Genomic DNA, 24,369 nt, shown 5'->3' on the forward strand with positions numbered 1-24,369 from the left:
CACTAGAAGAAATACAGCAGTTCCTGATTTGGAAGCTGTTGGAGTTCAACTGGTTTGGAAGACAGCTGCCAAACAAAAGCCACCAAGAAGGGGCAGATAGCCAGCTCCATGCTAAAATTGGTTGAAAGTAGCTGCCAGAGAGAGACTGGAGTTAGAAGGGGACAGATAGCCTGTCCCTATCTATAGAAAAGACCCAAGAATCCAGGGCAATGGAACAGCAGAAAGTCCCAAGAAGACCTTCTAGTCAAAAGGAAGGACAGGAACCTGGAAAAGGTCCTGTTAAGAATGAGGGGCAGAGAGAAATGCTCTAAGCTTCAGATTTAAAAAGACAAAAGCTGCAGAAAGCATTTAAAGCGAGAACAGCTTGCAGGAGGCAAGAAGGTTCAAAGAGATGGCTGAAGGTCTGTAACTCTTTGCTATGGGCATGTGACGCAGTGGTGTACTGTTGACAGCTGAGTCGGTGAGAGAGAGTGCATGGAAGACAGCTTGAATGCATGTGGTGGCCCAGGGAAGAGGAACATCAGAAGGAGTGTTGGAAACCCTGGAGGTGAACCATTGCGGAAGGCACCTGAGAGAAAGTGTCAGTTTGGGAGAAGATTCCAAGGCGAGGTCTTGGATAGTGGAGTCTGGAAACCCTTGTGTGAAAGACGGAATTCAGTGAGACTGGTTGGCTCATGGTGTGACAAGCGTCTGGGGAGAGTTGAGGAGAAATCCATAACATCTGATTATGGTGGTATCTGTTACTTGGTTCGGGGGTGAGGTGTGTCTGACCATAGGTCGCCATAGGTGTAAGTAGACTGTGTACTTATTATGGACATTAGAGTATAAGATAGCTTTTGTAACTTGTGTTACCCTTACAAATCTGTATATATCTATAAAGGCATAGTTATGGGTGAAGGAGTAATGTGATATAGTTCATCTTGTTTAAAAAATGTTTTATGCTTTTGTTAAAAGTTCATTAGCTGACTCTGGTGACTTTGTTCAGTAGCCCCTCTCCACGTACCTAAACAAATTAAAAGTTAGGATCTATCAAGCTGGGTTCCACTCTGGGATCAGGCTTGTCCAGGGGTAACCTCAGCTGGGATCATAACACAGAACAAGGTTAGAAATGTAATAGGCTTTGAGCAAGGGGTGGATGGGACAAGGACAAGAGGAAGGTCTGTGATAGGGTGAAAGACAAGAGAAATTGAAGGACGGAAGGAAAGCTGTCCAGGACCAAAGTGGGTGGTGATGGGGCAAGAAGAGAAACAAAGAAACAAAAGATGTCCCTCGAGCAGGTATGCTGCTCTCTGAAAGCAAAACCTCAACATGCAAAGAAAAGGAAACAAAAATGGGGAGAAGATTATGGTCTGAAATTGTTGAACTCAATGTTGAGCCTAGAAGGCTGTAAAGTATCAAAATTGAACGTGAGGCGCTGTACTCATGCTTCAAGTTGAGCTTCACTGAAAGAGTGCAATAGACAGGGGACAGCAGCTTACCTGTCCTAGACACATCTTTTGCTTCTTTGTTTCTTTTCTTGCCTCATCACCACTCTCTTTGGCTCTGTAAGACTAAGACCTGAATTTTCCTGTCGGTGATTTGGGGGCGGGGCCCGCTTGCCGAGGGGAAAATGACGCGGGATGACGTCGGCAGGAACCCCCAACGTCATCCTGGTCCCTTTAAATTTTTAGGAAGGCGGGCGGACAGCAAAATCAGCTGTCCGCCCGCCGACCTGTCAATGGCCAATTGAGGCCATTGACAGGCTAATTAAGATAGTTAAAGACCTGCCCGTCCAACCTTAAGGCTGGCGGGCAGGCCAGAAGCCCCAGCGGGCTCCTGATATTACATGAAACCTCATCCACTGGCGGGATGAGGTTTCATGTCCGTTTTTAAAAAGTGTAATAAAGTTTGTCTTTTTTTTATTAACATGTCCCATCTCGTGTGACATTGTACATCGTACAGTACTTAGTCTCAGGGAGATGTGCGCTCTTTCATGCGCATCCGTGAAAGAGCGCACTTTGACAGATGGGGAATTCCTCCCCCCACTCCATCGCACAGGAAGGGCATAGCGCTTCCTGTCGGGCAGGCTGCTGGGTGGGCCTTAATTGGCTCGCCCACTCAAAATGGCGGCGGGCCCCGTTTCGGTGGTGGGGGTCGGCTGTCCGCCCGCCGCCGAGCCAGTGGGGCCCGCACGCCCACCAAGGGCAAAATTCTGCCCCAACTCTTCTGTCATTTCCTCCTTTCATCCTATCACAGACCTTTCCTTTGCCCTTGTCCCACCACCCCTTGTTCAAAACCTATTACATCTCTAATTTTCCCAGTTCTGGTGAAAGGTCACACACCTGAAATGTTAACTCTGTTTCTCTCTCCACAGATGCTGCCTGATCTGCTGAGTCTTTCCAGCATTTTCTGTTTCTATTTCACGTTATTTCTGGCACTTTTTGCACTCGATCATAAAGACTGCCTACTTCTACTCATGCTCTAATGCTTTACCTGCCCACTTTGACTTTATATTTACTGTTCCCGAGCCAAAGCAATTCTGTGTAAAATGTTGACCAGATTCCTGCTATTACAGTTCACTGATTACACTTTACGCAATGAGTTGGCAGAAAAAAATTAGCATCACCAGCCAAAGCATAGGGTAAAATTTTTATTGTTTTTTTTGTTGTAGGATTTTGAATGTTCATTTAACACTTAGAGTATGCATGGTTAAGCCTGCTGTATTGCTTGGTTTAAGTACTGTTTTGTCAATGAAAAGGAGTAAAGAATTCCTGAGCCACAGAAATATGGGTCATGGGTTAATTCCCTCTATAGCTGGCAATCCAACCTGCCAAGTTATATAGGGTGGGCTTTGTAAATTTTAACAAGGCTGCAAAATGGACTGTTTTACTGCCTGGAGAAAATTACCATTCCTACAAAATGTCGTCTCCCGCATGACATGGTTGAGCCCTGAACTGAAAATTTACTGAAGAATCCAGGTCTAGTTAATCCTTACAGTCACAAATAGGGATGTGGTAAGGAATGGAAAAACGTAGGGGGTGAGCGATTTAAATGGAACAAAATAAAATCTTTTACCAGTTAGAAGAGCTTACTTAACAGCTCAGACAAGCCAGGCCCCCTCAAAGCTGCAAGATGAATCAACTGGTACGTGGCTAAATCTCCTAAAAACTCATTTCATTTTCTGCTGTTAGCTTTAATCACCTTCTGTCATGGCTGATCTCCACCTCCTGGTAATAGGTTGGTCCCTATAAATTCAGAGTAGTAAATTACACTACTAAATCAATGCTTTTTTTTTTCAAACTTAAATGATTTATGATATCACTTGACAATGTTCTATAATTAAATGAATGCAAAGCAGCTAACAGTACTGGAACATTGCTTCATGTGATTTTCTGAGGCAAATTAAATTAATCATATAGGCTATTTGAGATGCGTTGTTTGAGTTGCTGTACCAAAGCATGGCCTTTCCAGCTTATGTGAGCTAGTGAATTCCTTTGTGGGGTAATTAATGCATTTTCAATACACTGATAAATGGTTGTGTTTTTGGCATGCTTACATTTGTTTTTATAATTTGTGCTAATCATGTTTGCAATAATTTGCTTACCTCAGAGAAATAATAGTTTCCCCAGGGATGATGGTATACAAAATTGCTGCATGACTTTTTTTTTTCCTTATTAGGAAATGGGTGTTCAAGCATTGCAGTGGATATTGTAGACGTATTGGGAAAATTAATTTAGCTTTTACATTGTGGCATTCAAAACATAATTCATCTGAAGGCGTATTGAAGGCAGAAGCCACATTGACTACAATTTGATCATTTTGATATCCCTGACAATTGCTATCTTCTATTATGCTGGTTTTCACAATCAGTTGGTTACTGCTGCACAGTATTTCAAAACCTACTTGGGGACCAGTAAGATTAATTAAGTAAATTCAACAGAGATGTAATAATAGATGTGCTGCTGATAGCGGCAGTTCTACGCATTGTGGCGCTGCATCAACGTCTGGCGTCATTGTGCAATCTAAATGAGACCTCCATAGCACAAAGCTGATGGAACACTCCTCAGTCCCATTTCCATCACAAAATAAATTGTACCTTATTAAAATGTGATGCATTCTCTTTCAATCCAAATATTTGAATAGTTGTGTCACACTGGAAACTAATAGCCAGGCCAAATCAGACCATAGCTGGTTATTTATTTGCTTAACTTTACCTTGTGGTGTGTAGTAGAGCATTTGATTTGTTCTTGCAATGATGGATAGTTCAACAGTTTTCTTGATCACAGCACCCTTCGATCTTCCTCCATAGCACAATAAGATTTAAAAGTGTGAAGGACAGAATGCACATAAAACCTAAATTGTAATATGCTAAAAATATTGTACTTGTTTGGCTGAACAGAGTAGGAATTAATAGATTTTGACTGATAATAAATAACAGCTTGAAGGCTTACTCCCAAAAGGTATAAAAATGCAGGAAACTCAACTCGCTGATCACTGCGTGTAGAGACAATTCATTTATATGGTCACCGTGGACTATTACCTACAATACGTTTGAGCAAGTTTATTTCCTCAAAACAAGAAGTTAATTTCCAACAGCCATTTCTCCTCTCTAATTTTCAGTTTGGAGACATTATTATGCCCATTATAGATGTTTCTGTTGAGCGTAATGACTATACTGCTTCATGGTTTTCAGTGAACGATATTACTGCAAAATTTATAATGTCTCGCATGTAACCTTGAGATGGAAAATATTTTTTTTACCCTCCCATAGAGCCCATCAAGTTGCCTCGTAAAATGTGTGGCAGGGGAAGAATGGTGACTAGGGCATAGTTGCTGCAGTTGTATACCACTGTGTGGTGCCATTGTGCACATAGTACCAGGTGTGCTAGCTTAGTTTGTCTACAAGCATTGAAAATGCTCACCGTTGTGGTTGAAAAGGGGAAGTGACAATTGCATTAATTACCCTGGAAAACTTACATTTCCTCGCCATTTACTAGAAAGATGAAATTAAATACATAATATCTTTACTCAAATGTGTCTCAGAAATTTTGAAGGCAGGAACATTTGCGTGTATGTGTCCAGGGACCAAGGCTACCCACTAGAATCAAAAGACATAACAAAATCCTGGACCGCTTACAGCAGTTCATCGCCAAATACGGCTGGACATCTCACCTAGAACTGAGGCTCTTTGGAAAGGACAGGTCCCTTTGGAAGCCAGGTCTAGTCCTCGTCAAGGACGGAGTAGTCGCGGTGGTGGATGTGACAGTACGTTTCGAAGACAATAATAAGTCTCTGGAAAAAGCTTGGGCCGAAAAAGAGCATAAATACCAACATCTTGAGAAGGAGATACTGGAACTGACCGGCGGCGAGTCAGTAAAATACTTCGGATTCGTCATGGGTGCGAGAGGGAAGTGGTTCGCCAAGAATGACAGCCTCATGCGTTTCCTGAAGATCGATAAGTACAAATCCTTCGCCCAGCTTACTTCAAGACTGACGATCTCCCTGACATTGGAACTTTTACAAATCTTTGGAGACCAGTAGTACTGAGTTCCTTTGCATGTTTTTGGTAAATATTTTATCTCCCTTTTGCTTCTCCTTTCCTAAAAGCATGAAACAATGTTTGGGCTATCATTCCATAGGTAGGAGGACTTCTATGAGGGCCTCTGAGACTCTGATTTAAAAAAACCTTAATGTGTCTCAATGATAAGAATTGTTGGGCACTTTAACCAGAGAGACTATCACGGCCTGCCTTATGCTGTTCATACTCAATATCTGCAAATGTACAGTTCTAATCAAAGGCACTGGAAAGCTATCCCTGATTTTCTTCCTCTTCCCTGTTCCTTCCATTAGTGAGGCTGAAGCCTAAACTTGAGATAAGACTAACCAAAAACCAGGATGTATCTTAAGGGGATCCTTAGAGTATTGGTGGAAGACCTGTTTGGAGTTGGCCCAAATGAAAGCTATCCCCTAAATAAACACCCGAGAATTTTATTACAATTCAGATTAAAGATGTTTGAATTTCATCTCAGTTATATTTGCCACTTTAAGCGTAGGTTTGTTACGTTCCCAGTAGAGACTGATCGTTTTTAAAAAGAAATTTGAACTTCCAGTTAATAGCTGAAAGAATGGTGCATCAAGATTTCACGTTTTAAGATGTTTACTGTAACAAATCACTAAAAACACTATTAACTAAACACTATCTATGTAGGCAACTTATACTTTAAACCACAGAACACAATATCTCCCCATCTTATCCCTAGCCCAATTGAAAAAGCACACTTCACATGTATACTTTACACTGTTGTTAAGAAACCTATACTTACCTTCGGAGGTCAGTAGCTCCAGTTCCCAATGAATCTCGGGCCTCCTGTGCATGCACTGGCCAGGAAATGGCCGCACATGTGCAGTTCGGTTAGTTTTACGTTCTTCAGGCCATGGACTGGCCCTGGGCACCTGCGCAGAAAGGAGAAGAAAAAAAATGGCTCAAAGAGGCAGGTCAGATGACTTGATATGGAGTGCCATCGCAATGAGTGTGTCCCATGGGAGGTGGACAGGGAGGGGCCAGGGGAGGTCCCAAAAGGTAGTCACAGGTATAGGATGAACATAGGCCTAGGATTAGGTCCCGTTAAGTCGGGGTAAAAGAAAGGAGCAGAGTAATAGGCTCCGAATTCAAGAGCGAGCTGCAGGAAGCAGATTCTGAGCGAAGTGGGCACAAGAGGAGCCCTGAAGACCCGAGAAGGCAGCCGAAGGTTGGTGATGCGCTGTGGGCCATTGGGGGAAAAGGTACCCCTTTGGAGTAGTGATGTCTGAAGATCTGAAATTGTGCTTGGAAGGTGAAGCTTGAGTGTACTTGGAGATCCAGGGGAAAGGAACCTTGGAAGGCAAGATTGAAACCATGTGAGGCGAGTTGTTGTTGAAGCCGTCCAAGTGGGAGCAACTTTTGGAGAGAATTCCAAGGCGGGATCTTCAAAGGTGGTGATTGGAAACCCTCGTGAGAAGACGAAGTTTCAGTGAGATTGGTTGGCTAACGATGTGTCAAATGGCTGGATGGGTTGTTGAGAAATCCGTGGAATCTGTTTTGGTCACATCTATCGTCTGTTGTGTGGTGTGTCCAACTACAGTTTGCCTTTTAATTCACAATTACCTCACACTTACTCTGAATATTAGAATATAAGATAGATATGGTAAATAGTTTTATCTTTCTGAACTTGTATAGTAAAGTTTATTTTTGTTTGTTCAAAACCCATGAAGCCTTGTGGTTTTATTCACTTAGTAAGCGCCTTGAATCTCGAGCTTTATCTACTTTAAAAAAAGCGTTATTAGTCCTTAACCAGATCTCGCCCCCATGACCCGGTGTCTGGTCAAGGATCATAACACTACTTTATTTAGACATTCAATTTCCCAGAATCAATTCAAAGTGATTCTTAGCATCTGTGGGTGTATTTCTGTTCTTCTTTTTCAGCCTAGTAACTTAAAATCTTAGAACTATCTTTCAGAGTAAGGTTGTCTCTCCCTGGGGACTCTCCCTCTAGCCCAACTAGGTGACTGTTCCAACCTGTTTTGACTCCCCATGAATTTGGTCTTTTTAATCTGAGCACAAGCTTCCATCCACAGTTTGTGCGTCAAACCATAGAGATTTTTTTGCCTCCAGCTGCTCACCCTCTCCCACATCCAGGCAGACTCCCAAACACTGTGATATTCTAGGAAAGCCTGTAACCTGATCTGGCATCCTTCCCCATGGATCACATGGGCCTTATAAGTTAGAAATGCTATTTAGCTATCCTTCAGAGCCCAACTCTCTTTCGTCATGGAACTAAATGGACAGTTTAAAGCACCACAGTTTACAGCCTGACGATATTCTCAACATTTTCTGGAGACTCTCAGTCTCCACTGTTAAAACACAGGCTGTTGCCATTGTCTCCAAGTGTAAATACCTTGCACCTTGTTTCCAGTAAAACAATTTAGACCTTCTTTTGATCTTTAACAATCAAACCACTTACTGTCAGACAGACTTCATAGCATAATCATATGACTTCCTTCATTTTACCTTAAATTTAAAGACATAAACCCAAAACATAACCTTATAAACCTCATTACACGAGGTGCAATTTACATACAGTAACTTTGTGGTGTAGAGCTTTAAAATCCTTGCTAATAGTTGTACCAAGCATTTGTATGCATACAGTCAAACGTGGAGTAGCCTTGCTCACTGCATTTTACTGTTTAAGCACACAGCATGTGAGAGCTGTACTGTGTTCGGTGATGGGGATTAAAAAAGGAACTCTCACTCTGTTTGCAACCAATTTCTATAAGAAACATGAGCAGTTCAGAGTATTTTAAGTATTTTGTTTGTGAATGCAAGCAGAGTAGACTGATGGCTGGGATTTAGAAGTACATATGAATATTCGAATTTGGAGCAGGAGAAGGCCATTCGGCCCCTCACACCTCTGCCATTCAATAAGATAGGGCTGAATTTTTCTGTCGGCAAACTAGGGGTGGGGCCTGCTCGCCGACGTGGGATGATGTCGGGTGGAACCCCCGACGTCGTCCCGCCCCATTTAAATATTCAGGAAGGCGGGGGGACAGCGCGATCAGCTGTCTGCCCGCCGACCTGTCAATGGGCAATTGAGGCCATTGACAGGGTAGTTAAAACAATTAAAGGCTCTGCCCGTCCAACCTTAAGGCTGGAGGGCAGGCCAGGAGCCCCGGCGGGCTTCTGAAAAAACCTGAAACCTCATCCACCGGCGGGATGAGGTTTCATGTCGGTTTTTAAAAAGTTTAATAAAGTTTTTGTGCACTTTATCAACATGGCCCATCTCGTGTGACATTGTCACATGAGGGGGGGGACATGTTAATGATTTTTTTATTTTTACACTTTGACAACCTTTTAGTGATCTCCCTGAGGCAGCACTTAGCCTCAGGGAGATGTGCGATCTTTCATGCGCATGCGCGAAAGAGCGCAATCTCGCATTTGGGGAATCTCCCCCCCTGCCCGCACAGGAAGCGCATAGCATTTCCCGCTGGACATCACGCTGGACGGGCCTTAATTGGCCTGCCCACTTAAAATGGCGGCGGGGCCTGCTTCGATGCCAGCGATCGGCTACCCACCCGCTGCCGAGTTGGTCGGGCCCGCCCGCCCGTCAAGGGCAAAATTCAGCCCATAATGGCTAAACTGGTGGTGGCCTCAACTCTACATTCTGCCTACCCCTTATAACCTTCGATTCCGTTGTTAGTCAGGAATCTGTCTACCCTTGCCTTAAAAATATACATTGACCCTGCCTCCAGTACTCTCTTGTGAAGAGAGTTCCAAAGTTTCATGACTGTCAGAGAAATTCTTCTCATCTCCATCTTAAATGGGAGAACCCTTATTTTTAAACTGTTTCCCCTAGTTTAGTCTCCCCCACACAGGGAAGCAGCCTTTCAGCATCCACCCTGTCAAGTCCCCTCAGGATGTTATGTGTTTCGATAAGATCACCTCTCAGTTTTCTAAACTCTGATGGATACAGGCCCGACCAGTGTAACCTTTCTTCGTAAGATAATCGACCCCCCGCCCCCCACCATCCCAGGTATCAGTCGAGCGAACCTTCTCTGAACTGCTTATGCATTTATGTCCTTTCTTAAATAAGGAGAGCAAAACTGTACACTGTACTCATTGATGTGGTCTCACCAATGCCCTGTACAACTGTAGCAAAATATCCCTACTTTTATGTTCCATTCCCTTTGCAATAAACGACAAAATTCCATTTGTGTTCCTAATCACTTGCTCAATTCCTATCTGAAGAAAAGTGGTTTGAGTTATTACAACTGTTGTGACCCTTTGAGGGGCAAAGCTAAAAATAGTAAATTCATTCTCTTCCCATTTACTGCAGGTGGTACAGACATCATTTCATGTTTCATGGGTCAGAACTTCACCATCCCAATCTACAGAGGAGAGATACAAGCAAGGAACCTAGGGATGGCTGTGGAAATTTGGAACGAAGAAAGTTAGTGCTATAACTTAGCTCTTACTTTATGATCTATTCCAACTTTTGTTCCCATCATCTGCTCCTTTCATGTTAATATGCTGTACACGCACAATTATCAATTAAGATGGTGAAACAGACAATATGTCAAATGGCATAACAATCCAGTCACAAGTGACGTTAACTGAAATGTATGCCCCTGAATTTGTGATGGATGGCTGCAGGGACCATAGAAAAATTTGATGAAATTGCGCAAGGGCACAAATGTGAAAGTCTCAGATGTCTCGTACCAGAATGCATCCTTCAGTAACATTGGCTTTATATAGAAGTCTATGTTGAGCCACAGTGTCAGCCTTGGCTCAGTGGGTGGAACACTTGTCTCTGTGTCAAACGGATCGCGGTTCAAGTCCCACTCCAGGGCTTGACTACAGAAATCCAGGCTGACGCTGCAGTGCAGCACTGGTGGAGTGTTGCATTTATGGAGGGTGCTGTCTGCTTGCTTGGGTGAATCGAAAAGGTCCCACAGCACTATTTCGATGAAGAGCAGGGCAGTTATCCTTGGTGCCCTGGCCAATATTTATCCCTCAATTAACATCACAAAAACAGATTACCTGCACATTATCACATTGCTATTTGTGGGAGTTTGCTGTGCACATATTGGGTCCCGCATTTCCTGCATTACAACGGTGACCAAACTTCCAAAAATCGGCTGTAAAGCGCTTTTGAGACATCTGGGAGTGGTGATAAGTGCTATACAAATGCAATCTTTCTTTCTTTCACACAGTTCCAGACAACAATTTAATCGTTTTGAATAAAGTTCCACAGCGAGCAATGCTGTGTGAAATTTGTTGATGTCTTTTGCAGATGTTCTGGACTGACGATTTTACAGGAAAAAAATATTGTATTGTGTTTTCTTTTGTTCATAGGGCAAGGTCTGTGGGGAGAAAGTGGAGAGCTGGTGTGTACCAAACCCATTCCATGTCAGCCTACACATTTCTGGAATGATGAAAGTGGCAGCAAGTATCACAAGGCATACTTTGCTAAATTCCCAGGTATGAGCAGAATATTTTCAGTTCACCTTTCTCTACACTATAACTGTGACTATACTTCTAACTGGTTGTGAAGCGATTTGGAGTGTCTTGAGGTCATGAAAGGCATGGTATAAGTTCAAGCTCACTATTATTTTTGGTGGGTTCACATAGCTTCAAGATTAGAGCATTTTAGTCTACTGTTTGATGCCTTAAGATCAAGCGAATGTTGAACTTGGATTATGAATTGGAGGCATTATAATTCTGACATTTTAGCCAAATTTTAAAGTCACATTAGGTAAACCAAATTAGCTTGAGTGAACCATTTGTCCGTTTGACTCCGGTTCAACTCTAATGTAAACCATAAGGACTAAAAGCTTTGTAGTGTCACATTCTTGTGTAACCCTTGGTCTATCCAATGACCTCAATAATTGACTTCTCCTCTGCAGTTTCTCTGAGTTGCTAAGTCACTGTTGCTGCAAGTGGTGAAGATAACTTTTTATTTGCTAAATGAGAATAATCTTTTTGGTCCATTTCTACAAGACTTGAAACAACCAATTATTATCGTGCCTATAATAGTGTAATCAATTAGAAGGGTCATTAGAATTACAAGTGTTGAGGATTTATGGAGCATGCCTGATGACGTTTTGCTAAATATGAATTCAGTCCCACTGTTGATTATAAAGTATATAAAATGCCAGTTGAATATTGTAAATTTGTAAATGGGACCAGTATAATCACACATTGAGCAATGATACATTTCAAGTGTTGGTTGTTCTTATTATAAACCTCAATTTTTATTAACATGTAAATTAAGACATGTACAGCTCTCCCCAGTGAACAAATCACTTATTAGCTGTGGGAGTGTTATTTAATGCATATGACCATGCTGCTGTACACAAGTACAGTTGTGGCATCTTTTTCATTTGAAACATCATCAATTTAAAATATCATACTGAGACCATAGCAAAGCTTGTGAATGGCTTATTGTGGCATTTTTCTCATCTGCAGCACAGACTGCCTCCCTAAATGAGGTTTAACACCCTTGACAGCCAGTGATCTACATAGGGTGTCAGAAAACATCATTGATGCTTTCACTAAATCTAAACTCTGGTTGCCCAGGCAAGCTTAATTGGTGGCATAATGCAACGCCATTTAGAGATGCATATTCAAAATGATGTAGAGGTGTGATGTTATATTTTCGAAAAGAAGAATATAGCCAGATGTGGACTGTTGATCCCTCTTCTTTAATTAGTTTGGACAGGAAAAGGTGAACATACGTAACTTCAGACATTACATTCTTTTGGAATGATAAGAGATTTAGGACAATAAGACATTTCAGTAATTTGTTGCCACAGCTGTATGACCATTATATTGAGAAATGCTTGAACTGCTAGAGTTGCTGTAATAACTATCATTCATGTTCGTACTTAGGTGTTTGGGCCCATGGTGACTACGCTAAGATAAATCCAAAAACCGGAGGAATTGTAATGCTTGGTCGAAGGTAGGTTTGAGAAATGAAAATCAGTTGTTTGGATTTTCTTAATCCCTGACATTACTATAACTCAAGTGCTCACATTTCAAGAAACTGTATCAAGATGTGCCTGCATCAGAAAAAAGTTTCCATCTAATTATTATGGGGAGCAAAGTTTGCATGTGAATGCCTGCTTTTCTGTTCCTATATGAAGAATTGAAGTTTTATTCGGATAGTCCTTTTCTAATTAGAGAACTGTATACATTTGGATGTTCACTGTAAATTTTTTTTTAAAAAAAAAATGTATACTAACTGCAAAATAATTCCTTCTACTTAGTCTTTTAATCATTTTCTGGAACATCTGATTTTTATTTTGTGACTTATTAACAGTTGGAGACAGTTGATTTATAAAATGTTCACCGTTATAGTCAGGTTTATGGATAGTATTCTCTGCCATAAATGTATGAATGACACTCCAAAAGACTTGAAGTTTGGGGGAAATAGATATACATAAATCAGGATAACATTTTAAGCTCCTATTTATTCTATAGCTAGAAATTTGTGAAAGAATGTATATATTTGCAAATCCAAAGCCATTACTTTAACCCATTCAGTATAGGCTGTCAGGAGGTAGTGGCACATCAGGGTAAAAACTGCTGTATCCTGCCCTGGATGCTTGGTTGGATTGTCAGATTATATCAATATGAATCGTTTTCTCTGCAGGCTATGCTTGCAGATTTTCCTCCCCCTCCTTTTCCTCCTTTGTGTTAGCCTCTGTCTTCTGCATTCTTACCTGAACTTGGCAAAAAACATTGATTGAACTTCAACCAAAAAAAGTGTAATTGGCTTGATTGGGAGCACATTTGTAATGTTATATGAATATAACTTTACATTTTAACAATTTGTTGATTTGCATACAGTCTGGAATTGTAACATTTTCACATGTTTATACATGGCTATGTATTAAGCTGCCAGGAAATAATCCTTGCTTAGGCACACATGATATGTAGCATCACAAGAAGAAATATCACTACCCATCTATAATGTGTAGTATCCCTTGTATACAGCTTTTTCATGCATGTTTGTTTATGGTTATACCTGAATTAGAACTACATCACAAACTGACAACTTTTTTCTTAGCATGACACGTAGCACAATATAATTTATACATACTAGCTAACTTCAATGAGTACGGTCACACATTTTTAAGCCAAAGATGAGGGCCATTGACTTTAGAACTGGAGCAAATAATTAACTTAATTACCTGAACTTGGATGCCGATGTATAAAATATTGGGCTGCTTGTGAGAGGATTTTTCAATCAGAGTAAACTTTAACTTTTGTTACTTCATTTAGTTTCTTGATATGTGAGCATCTTTCAAAATACATACTGGGTATCAACTGCTACAGGGCAAGGACTGACATGGACTCTTCATGTGTCTTTAGCATTGCATGCCTGATGGTCTTAACATGCCAGTAATCCATGATATTAAGCTTGGCTTGATTTAATGACAAAGATTCGATCTGACTTGGGCAAGTTTAGCAACATCTCACTGTTGTGTGAGTGGACTGAGAAATGCAGCACTCTGTTGTATACCTTAAGGGTGTGTATTCAGTTTAGTTGATAATGAACTAATCTGTTGGACTCTTGAGTATAAACCAGATATAAAATTGCCACAGATTAACTTTTGGTGGATGTAATAAATTGAAAATTTCCAAATCCCTGATCCACTTTAAAATAAACCATTTCTTTTTACCAGATTCCATCACTTGCCTTTGATGGATCCTTGACCTGAAACAGTCCTACTGACATAGCCTAGAAAGCAGTGATGATATGTAATTTTGTAATTTGTGCCCATCCCACAAAACTTACGGGTGTAGCTTTTATTTTGTCTTTTGTTTTGCTTTCAAGGTGAAGTGCTCTAATCTATTTCTCCCTTCTGCAGTGATGGCACTTTGAACCCAAACGGAGTGAGATTTGGAAGCTCTGAAATCTACCACATTGGTAATGTTTAAAATGTGTGATCTAATGTAATGTTTTCCTATAATTACCATTGTGTAATTTGTTTTTGCATCTCCTTTACAATGGTAGCATTTGGAGAAATGTTACCAGTCCAGAAGTTAATGGTTATGTTAGCCTCTGATTATTCAGTTTCAAGTTGCTGCTTTTTCACACATGGTTAGAAGAATGGGATTGAAAAGTAAAGTTTTGTTTTCTTTGTTATTAAAATTCTACTTCAGTTGAAAAGTGCTATTACCCTTGTCGTCTGCAATGGGCTAAGATAGGCAGTCCAGAAGGGAACATGGTTTGAAACCCTTGGCAAGGTGATTGGATAGATTTTCTGCCAGGTATAAAACTGGCACTGCAGATTGGTCATGCGTTACAGAGACTGCCCAATTTTCATTTCCATTTATTTCAAAGCTTAATGTTAGTGTTGGGAAAGATAGCAGAAGCTTTTTTATTTCATTATTAACTAAAACATCTAAACATGGAGAATATAATTTTAAAAAGAAGCATGACTTTCTGTAGGGAAAGTCATGTTGAACCCAACATTATTGAATTTTCTGAAGAAATAACAAAAAGTAGGAATGGACATTGCAGTGGATGGAATACACGGATCAGCAGAAGGCCTTTGAAAAGGTACCGTATAAGGGATTCATGAAGGTGTATGGGGTCAGGGTCCAGGGAGCAGAATGCATTGAAAGTACAAAAAACCAAAAGGTAGGAGTTAAGGGAAGTTTCTCAGACTGACAAAGTGAAAAATGGCGCCCTGCAGTGATCTGTCTTTTGGACCACTGCTGTTCATCAATGAGTTATACTCATGAATCTGCAGTTTGCAGATGATGCCAAATCAGGGCGATAGTGAATATGGAGGCCTGCCCCAAAATGCAGGAAAACATAAATAGGTTTGCAGTTTAGAAAGATAAAAGGCACATAAGATTTAATATAGCAAAATATGAGATCACCCATTGTTAGTGGGAATAATTAAGCTTCTCATTTCTTAAAAGATATGGAACTGAGTGGAGTACAGGATCTGAGTACAGATGCATAAATTGCTAAAAGCAGCAGCGTAAGTTGGTAAGGCCACATACATGAGGGAAACAGTAACTGAGATATATAGGGGCAGGGCAGGAAGAGGTCACTAAAATGGGAGGAGGCTAACATGGAGTTTAAACACTGACATGGACCAGCTGGGCTGAGTGACCTGCTTCTAATGCTGTAGATTCAATGTATACCTGTTTACACTGTTTTTCTGGGGTTTCCAACAATCTTCCACTGAAATTATGGAGGGAGACTTGGCGTAGTTTGCAGAAATTCTACCCTGTTATCCTGAAGTTGGGGTTAAGGCATATTGTTGGAGAACTCTACTTTTATATGACCCAATGTGATACCTGAGGTGGCAATGCTGGATAGTATCACAAATGTGAAGTTTTCCAAATCCCTGAACTTGTGGTCTCTTGGTAAATGGAAAATTCACCAAATTGTGAAGTGTACTGTGTTCATGATATGGATGTGTTTTTACTTCTTCACAAATGCAGCTCAGTAATATCAGTCTAGTGACTAATTAAAAATCTCTCATGTAAAGCTTTGGTGGATGATTTTGCAACACTTCCTGTTCTCCAAACTTTAAAAAGATGTTTGCAAAGTTCCTTTTCTTGTGGGTTGGGAGGTAGGGTTCAAAATCATTACATATTCACGGTGTGATTTTGCTGTTCCTCAGCACTAAAGTACGAATTGAAATATGGCAAAATAGCTACACTTTTATGGATTTTGGAATATTAATCAAACCTGGTATGCAGTAGCTGACAAACTTCTCAGTTGAGAAACTGCAGTCTTTTTCTTTTTCCCTGTCTGAAAGAAACTTGTGCCATTTTGTCCTATAGTTGAAGCCTTCGAGGAAGTTATGGACAGTCTCTGTGTCCCACAGTATAACAAGGATGGTGAGGAAAGAGTCATTCTTTTCTTGAAAATGGCCTCCAATCAGGTTTTCACAGCAGACCTGGTGAAGAGGATAAGATATGCCATTCGTTTGGCTTTATCAGCTAGACATGTGCCTGCCTTTATCCTGGAGACTAAAGATATTCCGGTAAGTCCATGCACCTTTTGCATAGCTTTTCATATTCTCTTTCCAATAAACTGTTTTCTGTTCTGTTCTGTTTGATAAGGTCCCGCATGGGAGACTGATAACGCAGGTAAGAGCCCATGGGATCCAAGGCAATTTGGCAAATTGGATCCAGAATTGGCTGAGTGGCAGGAAGCAGAGAGTGATGGTCAAGGGGTGTTTTTGTGACTGGGTGCCTGTGTCCAAAGGGGTCCCACAGGGATCAGTGTTGGGTCCCTTGCTCTTTGTGGTATATATAAACGATTTAGACTTGAATGTAGGAGAGTTGGTCAGTAAGTTTGCGGACGATACGAAAATTGGTGGGGTGGTAAACAGTGAGGAGGATAGCCTTAGATCACAGTAGGATATAGACAGGCTGGTCAGATGGCTGATCAATGGCAAATGGAATTTAATCCGGATAAGTGTGAGGTGATGCACTTGGGCAGGACAAACAAGGCACGGGAATACACAATGAATGGTAGGACCCTGGAAAGTACCAAAGATCAGAGGGACCTTGGTGTACATGTCCACCAGTCCCATAAGGTAGCAGGACAGGTAGATAAGGTGGTTAAGAAGGCATATGGGATACTTGCCTTTATTAGCTGAGGCATAGAATATTAGAGCAGGGAGGTTATGCTGGAACTTATAAAACGCTGGTTAGGCCACAGCTAGAGTATTGTGTGCAGTTCTGGAATCCACATTACAGGAAGGATGTGATTGCACTAGAGAGAGTGCAGAGGAGGTTTACCAGGATGTTGCCTGGGCTGAAGAGTATTAGTTATGAGGAAAGATTAGATATACTGGGGTTATTTTGCCTGGAGCAGAGGAGATTGAGGGGGGACATGATTGAGGTGTATAAAATTGAGGGGCATAGATAGGGTAGACAGGAAGGAACTTTTCCCCTCGGTGGAGGGATCAATAACCAGGGGGCATAGATTTAAGATAAGGGGCAGGAGGTTTAGAGGGGATGTGAGGAAGAATTTTTTCACCCAGAGGGTGGTGGGAACCTCGAACTCACTGCCTGAAAGGGTGGTAGAGGCAGAAACCCTCATAACATTTAAGAAGTATTTGGATGTGCACTTGCGATGCCATGGCATACAAGGCTATGGGCCTAGTGCTGGAAAATGGGATTAGAATAGTTAGGTACTTGTTTGACCGGCGCAAACTTGATGGGCCAAAGGACCTGTTTCTGTGCTGTAGACCTCTATGACTCTGTCATTTGCGAAGTCACATATTTGTGACTACACATGTGAGCTGTCACATGGTTCTATGGAATAGTTGGAGGTAGAGATTCTTTTCCATCATGTCCTGGTTGATTCACTGAAGAAGAATTAATTTCACCAAAGGTCTGGGCATGTTTTCTACTGAATTTTGTTTGATCACCTTTTGTTAAACTAGCAGTTTATTGAAAATAAGATTATTTAAGTCATACAACTGCTATATGTAGTATTCACAAAAAGCATATTATACGTATTAGAACAGAGGACTACAGAAGCTGGAAAACTTAAATAAAAGCAGAAAATTCTGGAAAACAATCAGCAGATCAGGCAGCATCTATGGAGAGAGAAACAGAGTTATACTTCAATGAACTTCCATCAAAACTCTAAATTGATGGGCATATAGTAGACATAAGTCCAAGGTTTATTTTCCTCCATTTACATAAGAATTAAGGAATTGACCATGAATGTACCTACATGTTTTGGGGAGGTGGTGGCATAGTGGTATTGTCATTGGACTCTTAATCCAGAGATGCAGGGTAATGCTCTGGGGACCCAGGTTCAAATCCCACCACAACAGATGGTGAAATTTGAATTCAATAAATATCTGCAATTAAAAGTCTAATGATGACCATGAAACCATTATTGATTATCATACTCCCCCTGGTTCACTAATGCCCTTTAGGAAAGGAAACCTGCTGCACTTACCTGGTTGGGCCTACGTGTGACTCCAGAACCACAGAAATGTGATTGACTCCTAAATGCCCTCTGAATTGGCCTAGCAAGCCACTCAGTTGTTTCAAACCACTAAAAAAATTTATAAGGAATGAAACCAGACAGAACACCCAGCATCAACCTAGTCACCGGAAATGACAACAGCAAACCCAATCCTGCCGACCCTGCAAAGCCCTCCTTGCTAACATCTGGGGTCTAGTGCTCTCTCCCAGACTCGTCAAGCAACAGCCTGACATATTCATACTCACAGAATCATATCTTACAGATAATGTCCCACCATCACAATTCCTGGGTATGTCCTGTCCCACAGGACAGACCCAGCAGAGGTGGTGGCACAGTAGTTGTACAGGCAGGAGGGAGTTGCCCTGGGAGGCCTCAACATTGACTCTGGACCCCATGAAGTCTCATGGCATCAGTTCAAACATGGGCAAGGAAACCTCCTGCTGATTACCATGTACTGACCCCCCTCACCTGACGAATCAGTGCTCCTCCATGTTGAACACGACTTGGAGGAAGCACTGAGGGTGCCAAAGGTGTAGAATATACTCTGGGTGTTGGACTTCAATGTCCATCACCAAGAGTGGCTCAGCAACACCACTACAAACCGAGCTGGCCGAGTCCTGAAGGACATAGCTGCTAGACTGGGTCTGTGGCAGGTGGTGAGGGAACAAAGAAGAGGGAAAAACATACTTGACCTCATTGTCACCGCAGATGCATCTGTCCATGAACAGTATCGGTAGAAGTGACCACTGCACAGTCCTCGTGGAGACGAAGTCCTGTCTTTGCATTCAGGATGCCCTCCATGTGTGGCACTACCATGCTAAATGGGATGGATTTCAAACAGATCGAGCAACTCAAGACTGTGTAACTATGAGGCATTGTGGGCCATCAGCAGCAGTAGCAGAATTGTATACAACCACAATCTGTAACCTCATGGCCTGACATATCCCCATTACCATTAAGCCGGGGGATCAACCCTGGTTGAATGAACAGTGCAGGAATGCATGCCAGGAGCAGCATCAGGTATACCTAAAAATGAGGTGTCAACCTGGTGCTACGATCCAAGCTGATGTTACCCCTGGGCAAGCCTGATCCCAGAGTGGAACCCAGCTTGATAGATCCTAACTTTAATTTTTGTTTGTTTAGATGCATGGAGAGTAGCTACAGAACAGAGGCACAGGGGTCAGCTGATGAACTTTTAACAAAAGAATAAAACATTTATTCACCAAGAAAAGATGAACTATATTACAATACTTCCTTCACCCACAAATATACCTTCACAGATATGTACAGATTTGTAAAGATAAAACAAGTTACAAAAGCTATTTTATACTCTAATGTTCACAGTAAGTACACAGTCCATGTAAACCTATGGCACCCTGTGGTCAGACACACCACACTCTGAAACCAAATGACAGATGCCACCACAAACAGATGCTGTGGATCTCTCCTCAATCCCCCCCCAGATGCTTGTCACACTGTGAGCCAACCAGTCTCACTGAATTCCGTCCTTCACACAAGGGATTCCAATCTCACTCTCCAGGACATTGTCTTGGAATCTTCTCCCAAACCGACGCTTTATCTCAGACACCTTTCCCAAGGGTTCACCTCCAGGGTTTTGAACTCCTTCTGATGTTCCTCTTCCCTGGATCACCACATGCATTCAAGCTGCCTTCCATGCACTTTCCCTCACCAACTCAGTCTTAACAGTACACCACTGCTTCTCATGCCCATAGCAAAGAACTACAGACCTTCGGTTGTCTCTTTGAACCTTCTTGCTTCCTGCAAGCTGTTCTCACTTTAAATCTGAAGCTTGGAGCCTTTCTCTCTGCCCCTCACTTTTAATTTCACTTAACAGGGCCTTTTCCCAGGTTCCTGTCCTTCCTTTAACTAGAAGATCTTCTTTGGACTTTCTCTTCTTCCACTCCCCTGGACCTTTGGGGTTTTTCTTAGCTTGGGACTTGCTATCTGCCCCCTTTTAGGCTGCTTCTGCTTCTCAGCTGCCTTCAAACCAACTGAACTCAAACAGCTTCCAAAACAAACTGCTCTTTTGCTTCTTGTCTGTGGGAGGAACCTGCCTATCTGGCCCCCTGTTGTTCTTTCTACTCTTGTGTTTACTTTCACTTTATAGGGGTAGTAAACGTCTCATTAGAAATGCAAGCGGTCTTTTAAAGTGAAACTAAAACTCCATTTGACCTTCCTTAACACACAGATACAGAAATACAAATCAAACTTAAACTTTAAAGCTAAAACTCATTCCTAACACCCACAAATACAAGTATAACTTACTTAAGCTCTCTCTATTTCCTAACACCGGTGAAGCTACAACACAGGACTACTTGATTGCCAAACAGCATAAGCAGCAACTGATAGATAGAACTAAGCGATTCCACAAACAATGGATCAGATCTAAGCTCTGCAGTCCTGTCACATCCAGCCATGAATGGTGGTGCACAATTAAACAACTCACTGGAGGAGGAGGCTCCACAATGTTCTCAATACTGGGGAAGCCCAGCACTTCAGTACAAAAGATAAGGCTGAAGCATTTGCAGCAATCTTCAGCCACAAGTGTCAAGTGGATGATCCGTCTCGGCCTCCTCCAGAGGACCCAGCATCACAGATGCCAGTCTTCCGCCAATTTGATTCACTCCATGGGATGTCAAGAAATGGCTGAAGGCACTGGATACTGCATAGGCTATGGGTCCTGACGATATTTTGGCAATAGAACTGAAGAATTGTGCTTCAGATCTTGTCGCGCTCTTATCCAAGCTGTTCCAGTACAGCCACAACACTGGCATTTACCCGGCAATGTGGGAAATTGCCCAGGTAAGTCCTGTACACACAAAAATCAGGACAAACCCAACCTGGCTAATTACCACCCTATCAGTCTATTCTCGATCATCAGTAAAGCTATGGAAGGGGTCATCAACAGTACTATCAAGTGACACTTGCATAGCAATAACCTGCTCATTGATGCTCAGTTTGGGGGCTGGATTTTACCGTCGGCGAGCAGGGACAGGGCCCACTTGCCGACGCGTAAAATGATGCGCGGTGACGTCGGATGGCACTCCCAACGTCACCGCACCCTATTTAAATTTTCAGGAAGGCGCGGGCACAGCAAAATCAGCTGCGCGCCTGCCGACCTGTCAATGGCCAATTGAGGCCATTGACAGAGCAAGTAAAGTAATTAGTGGACCTGCCCGTCCAACCTTAAGGTCAGGAGCCCCGGCGGGAACACACAGGTGGGATGAGGTTTCATGTAGGGTTTTAAAAATTTTAATAAAGTTTTTTTGGAAATTATGAACATGTCCCAACTCATGTGACATTGCCACATGAGGGGACATGTAAGGGAAATTTTTCTTATTCTATTTTTAATATTTTGGAAAGTAGAGGCGATCTCCTTGAGGCTGCACTTAGCCTCAGGGAGACGAGTGCGCTCTTTCATCCGCATGCGCGAAAGAGCGCACTCTCGATTTTAGGCATTCCCCTGCCCGCACAGGAAGCGCATAGCGCTTCCCGCTGGGCGGGCCTTAATCGGCCTGCCCACGTAAAATGGTGCCGTGCCTCCGATTGGGGGCGCCGATCGGAAGTGCATCTGCCCATCAACTTCCCCCCATGACGGGGGGAAAATTCAGCCCTGGGTTTCACCAGGGCCATTCAGCTCCTGACTTCATAGCAGCCTTGGTTCAAACATGGACAAAAGAGCTGGATTCCAAAGGTGAGGTGTGAGTGATTGCCCTTGACATCAAGGCCGCATTTGACTCTGTGTGGCATCAAGCAGCCCTGGTAAAACTGGGCTTAATGGGAGTCAGTAGGAGAGAAACTCTCCACTGGTTGGAATCATACCTAACACAAAGGAAGGTGGTTGTGGGAGGTCAGGCATCTGGATCCCAGGACATTACTGTAGGAGTTCCTCAGGGTAGTGTCTTAGGCTTGAGCATCTTCAGCTGCAACATCAATGACTTTCCTTCCATCATAAGGTCAGAAGTGGGATGTTTGCTGTTGATTGCATTCGTGACTCCTCGGATACTGAAGCAGCCCATGTCCAAATGCAGCAAGACCTGGACAATATTCAGGCCTGGGCTGACAAGTGGCAAGTGACATTCATGCCACACAAGTGCCAGACAATAACCATCTCCAACAAGAGAGACTCTAACCATTGCCCCTTGCCATTCAATGGCATTACCATTGCTGAATCCCCCACTATCAACATCCTGGGGGTTACCATTGACCAGAAATTGAACTGGACAAGCCATATAATAACTGTGGCTACAAGAGCAGTTCAGAGGCTAAGAACCCTGTAGCGAGTAACACACCTCCTGACTCCTCAAAGCCTGTCCACCATCTACAAGGCACAGTCAGGGGTGTGATAGAATACTTTCCACTTGCCTGGATGAGTGCAGCTCCAACAACACTCAAGAAGCTTGACACCATCCAGGACAAAGCAGCCGGCTTGATTGGCACCCTACCCACAATCATTCACTCCCTCCACCACCAATGCACATTGTACTATCTACAAGATGCATGGCAGGAACTCGCCAAGCCTCCTTAGGCAGCACCTTCCAAATCCACAACTGTTACCATGTAGAAAGACAAAGGCAGCAGACACATGGAACACCACCACCTTGAAGTTCCCCTCCAAGCCACTTGCCATCCTGACTTGGAAATATATCACCTTTCCTTCAGTGTTGCTGGGTCAAAATCCTGGAACTCCCTCCCTAACAGCACTGTGGGTGTACCTATACTTCATGGAATGCAGCAATTGTCTTTCTAGACTGTGACAGTTTTCTTGGGTCTTAGGTTAAGGTAAATAATCTTCCCAATTGCAATAAATCCCCAGAGACAGACTGCAGAATTAGCTTTCAGTACTCCTTCAGAAGATTTAGTTCAGTTAGGTGTGCTCATCATCTGGATAACTTGGAGCTGTAAATTCAATAAATCTGATCTGCATTTAACTTTATTGTAATTTATTTATAATTGGCCAAGCAGTTAGAAAATGTGTCTCCAACCAATTTATATGGCATTATTTCAGTTCATTGACTTTATGGGGCCTTAGATTCAAAATTGAAATCTCGTATGTTGTGTACTCTATTTTGTTATACAGACATTTGATACGTAAAACTTCACATTTAACAGTTTTAATGATCTGCGCTCTGTAAAAACAAATGTTTGACTATAATTCAAGTAAAACTGGAGCTATTGACTGGAGCAGGAATAATAAATCGGATGATAGTATATAGCCTGATTTTTCTTTGAGTCGAATGTGCCTGTATCACACAATAAATATCACAAAGTATGAAAGGAAACCTGATATGAAAAGATGCATCCCTGTTCCTAACCCATGGAAGTATAATGGCATTTCTGTACCAAATGGTTGTGGAGCATTTTTTAAATTTCATTTTACAGTTTTAACAACAGCAAGAGCAAGCATGATTTTTAAACTGGGATTTAGACTCTGGTGAACACTTGTAAACGTGCATGCATGCGTCCCAGTGTCCTTTGAGCCTGCTCCCCCTATTCAATAAGATTATGGCAGGTCTGATTGTGGTCTCAACTCCACTTTGCCCTCTTCCCCCACATAACCCGATTCCCTTGTCTATCACAAGTCTGTCTAACTCTCTCTTGAATAAGTTCAATGACCCAGCCTGTGCTGCTTTCTGGGGGAGACAATTCGCATACTAATGACCCTCTGAGAGAAAAAATTTCTCCCCATCGCCGTCTTAAAAGGTAGACATCTTAACTGTGTCTCCTGGTTCTAGTCTTTCCCACAAATGGAAAATTCCTCCTGGTATCTACGAAATCAAAATCTCCTCAATAAGATCAGCTCTCATTCTTCTAAACTCCATTAGGTATAGGCCCAATCTGTTCAACC

At 42.2% G+C, this 24,369-nt stretch overlaps 1 protein-coding gene across 1 annotated transcript in view; it reads left to right on the plus strand.

The window, feature by feature from the left end:
- Positions 1 to 24,369, plus strand: part of aacs (acetoacetyl-CoA synthetase) — a 155,825-nt gene that overhangs the window by 128,528 nt on the left and 2,928 nt on the right. Inside the window, exons 13-17 of the mRNA XM_078554103.1 lie at positions 9,849 to 9,962; positions 10,868 to 10,993; positions 12,404 to 12,473; positions 14,389 to 14,447; positions 16,328 to 16,530. Of these exons, the coding sequence (XP_078410229.1) occupies positions 9,849 to 9,962; positions 10,868 to 10,993; positions 12,404 to 12,473; positions 14,389 to 14,447; positions 16,328 to 16,530 (572 nt within the window). The remainder of the gene's footprint in view (positions 1 to 9,848; positions 9,963 to 10,867; positions 10,994 to 12,403; positions 12,474 to 14,388; positions 14,448 to 16,327; positions 16,531 to 24,369) is intronic.

The sequence above is a fragment of the Cetorhinus maximus genome, chromosome 12 (assembly GCF_964194155.1).
Source record: "Cetorhinus maximus chromosome 12, sCetMax3.hap1.1, whole genome shotgun sequence".
NCBI classification, from domain to species: Eukaryota; Metazoa; Chordata; class Chondrichthyes; order Lamniformes; family Cetorhinidae; genus Cetorhinus; species Cetorhinus maximus.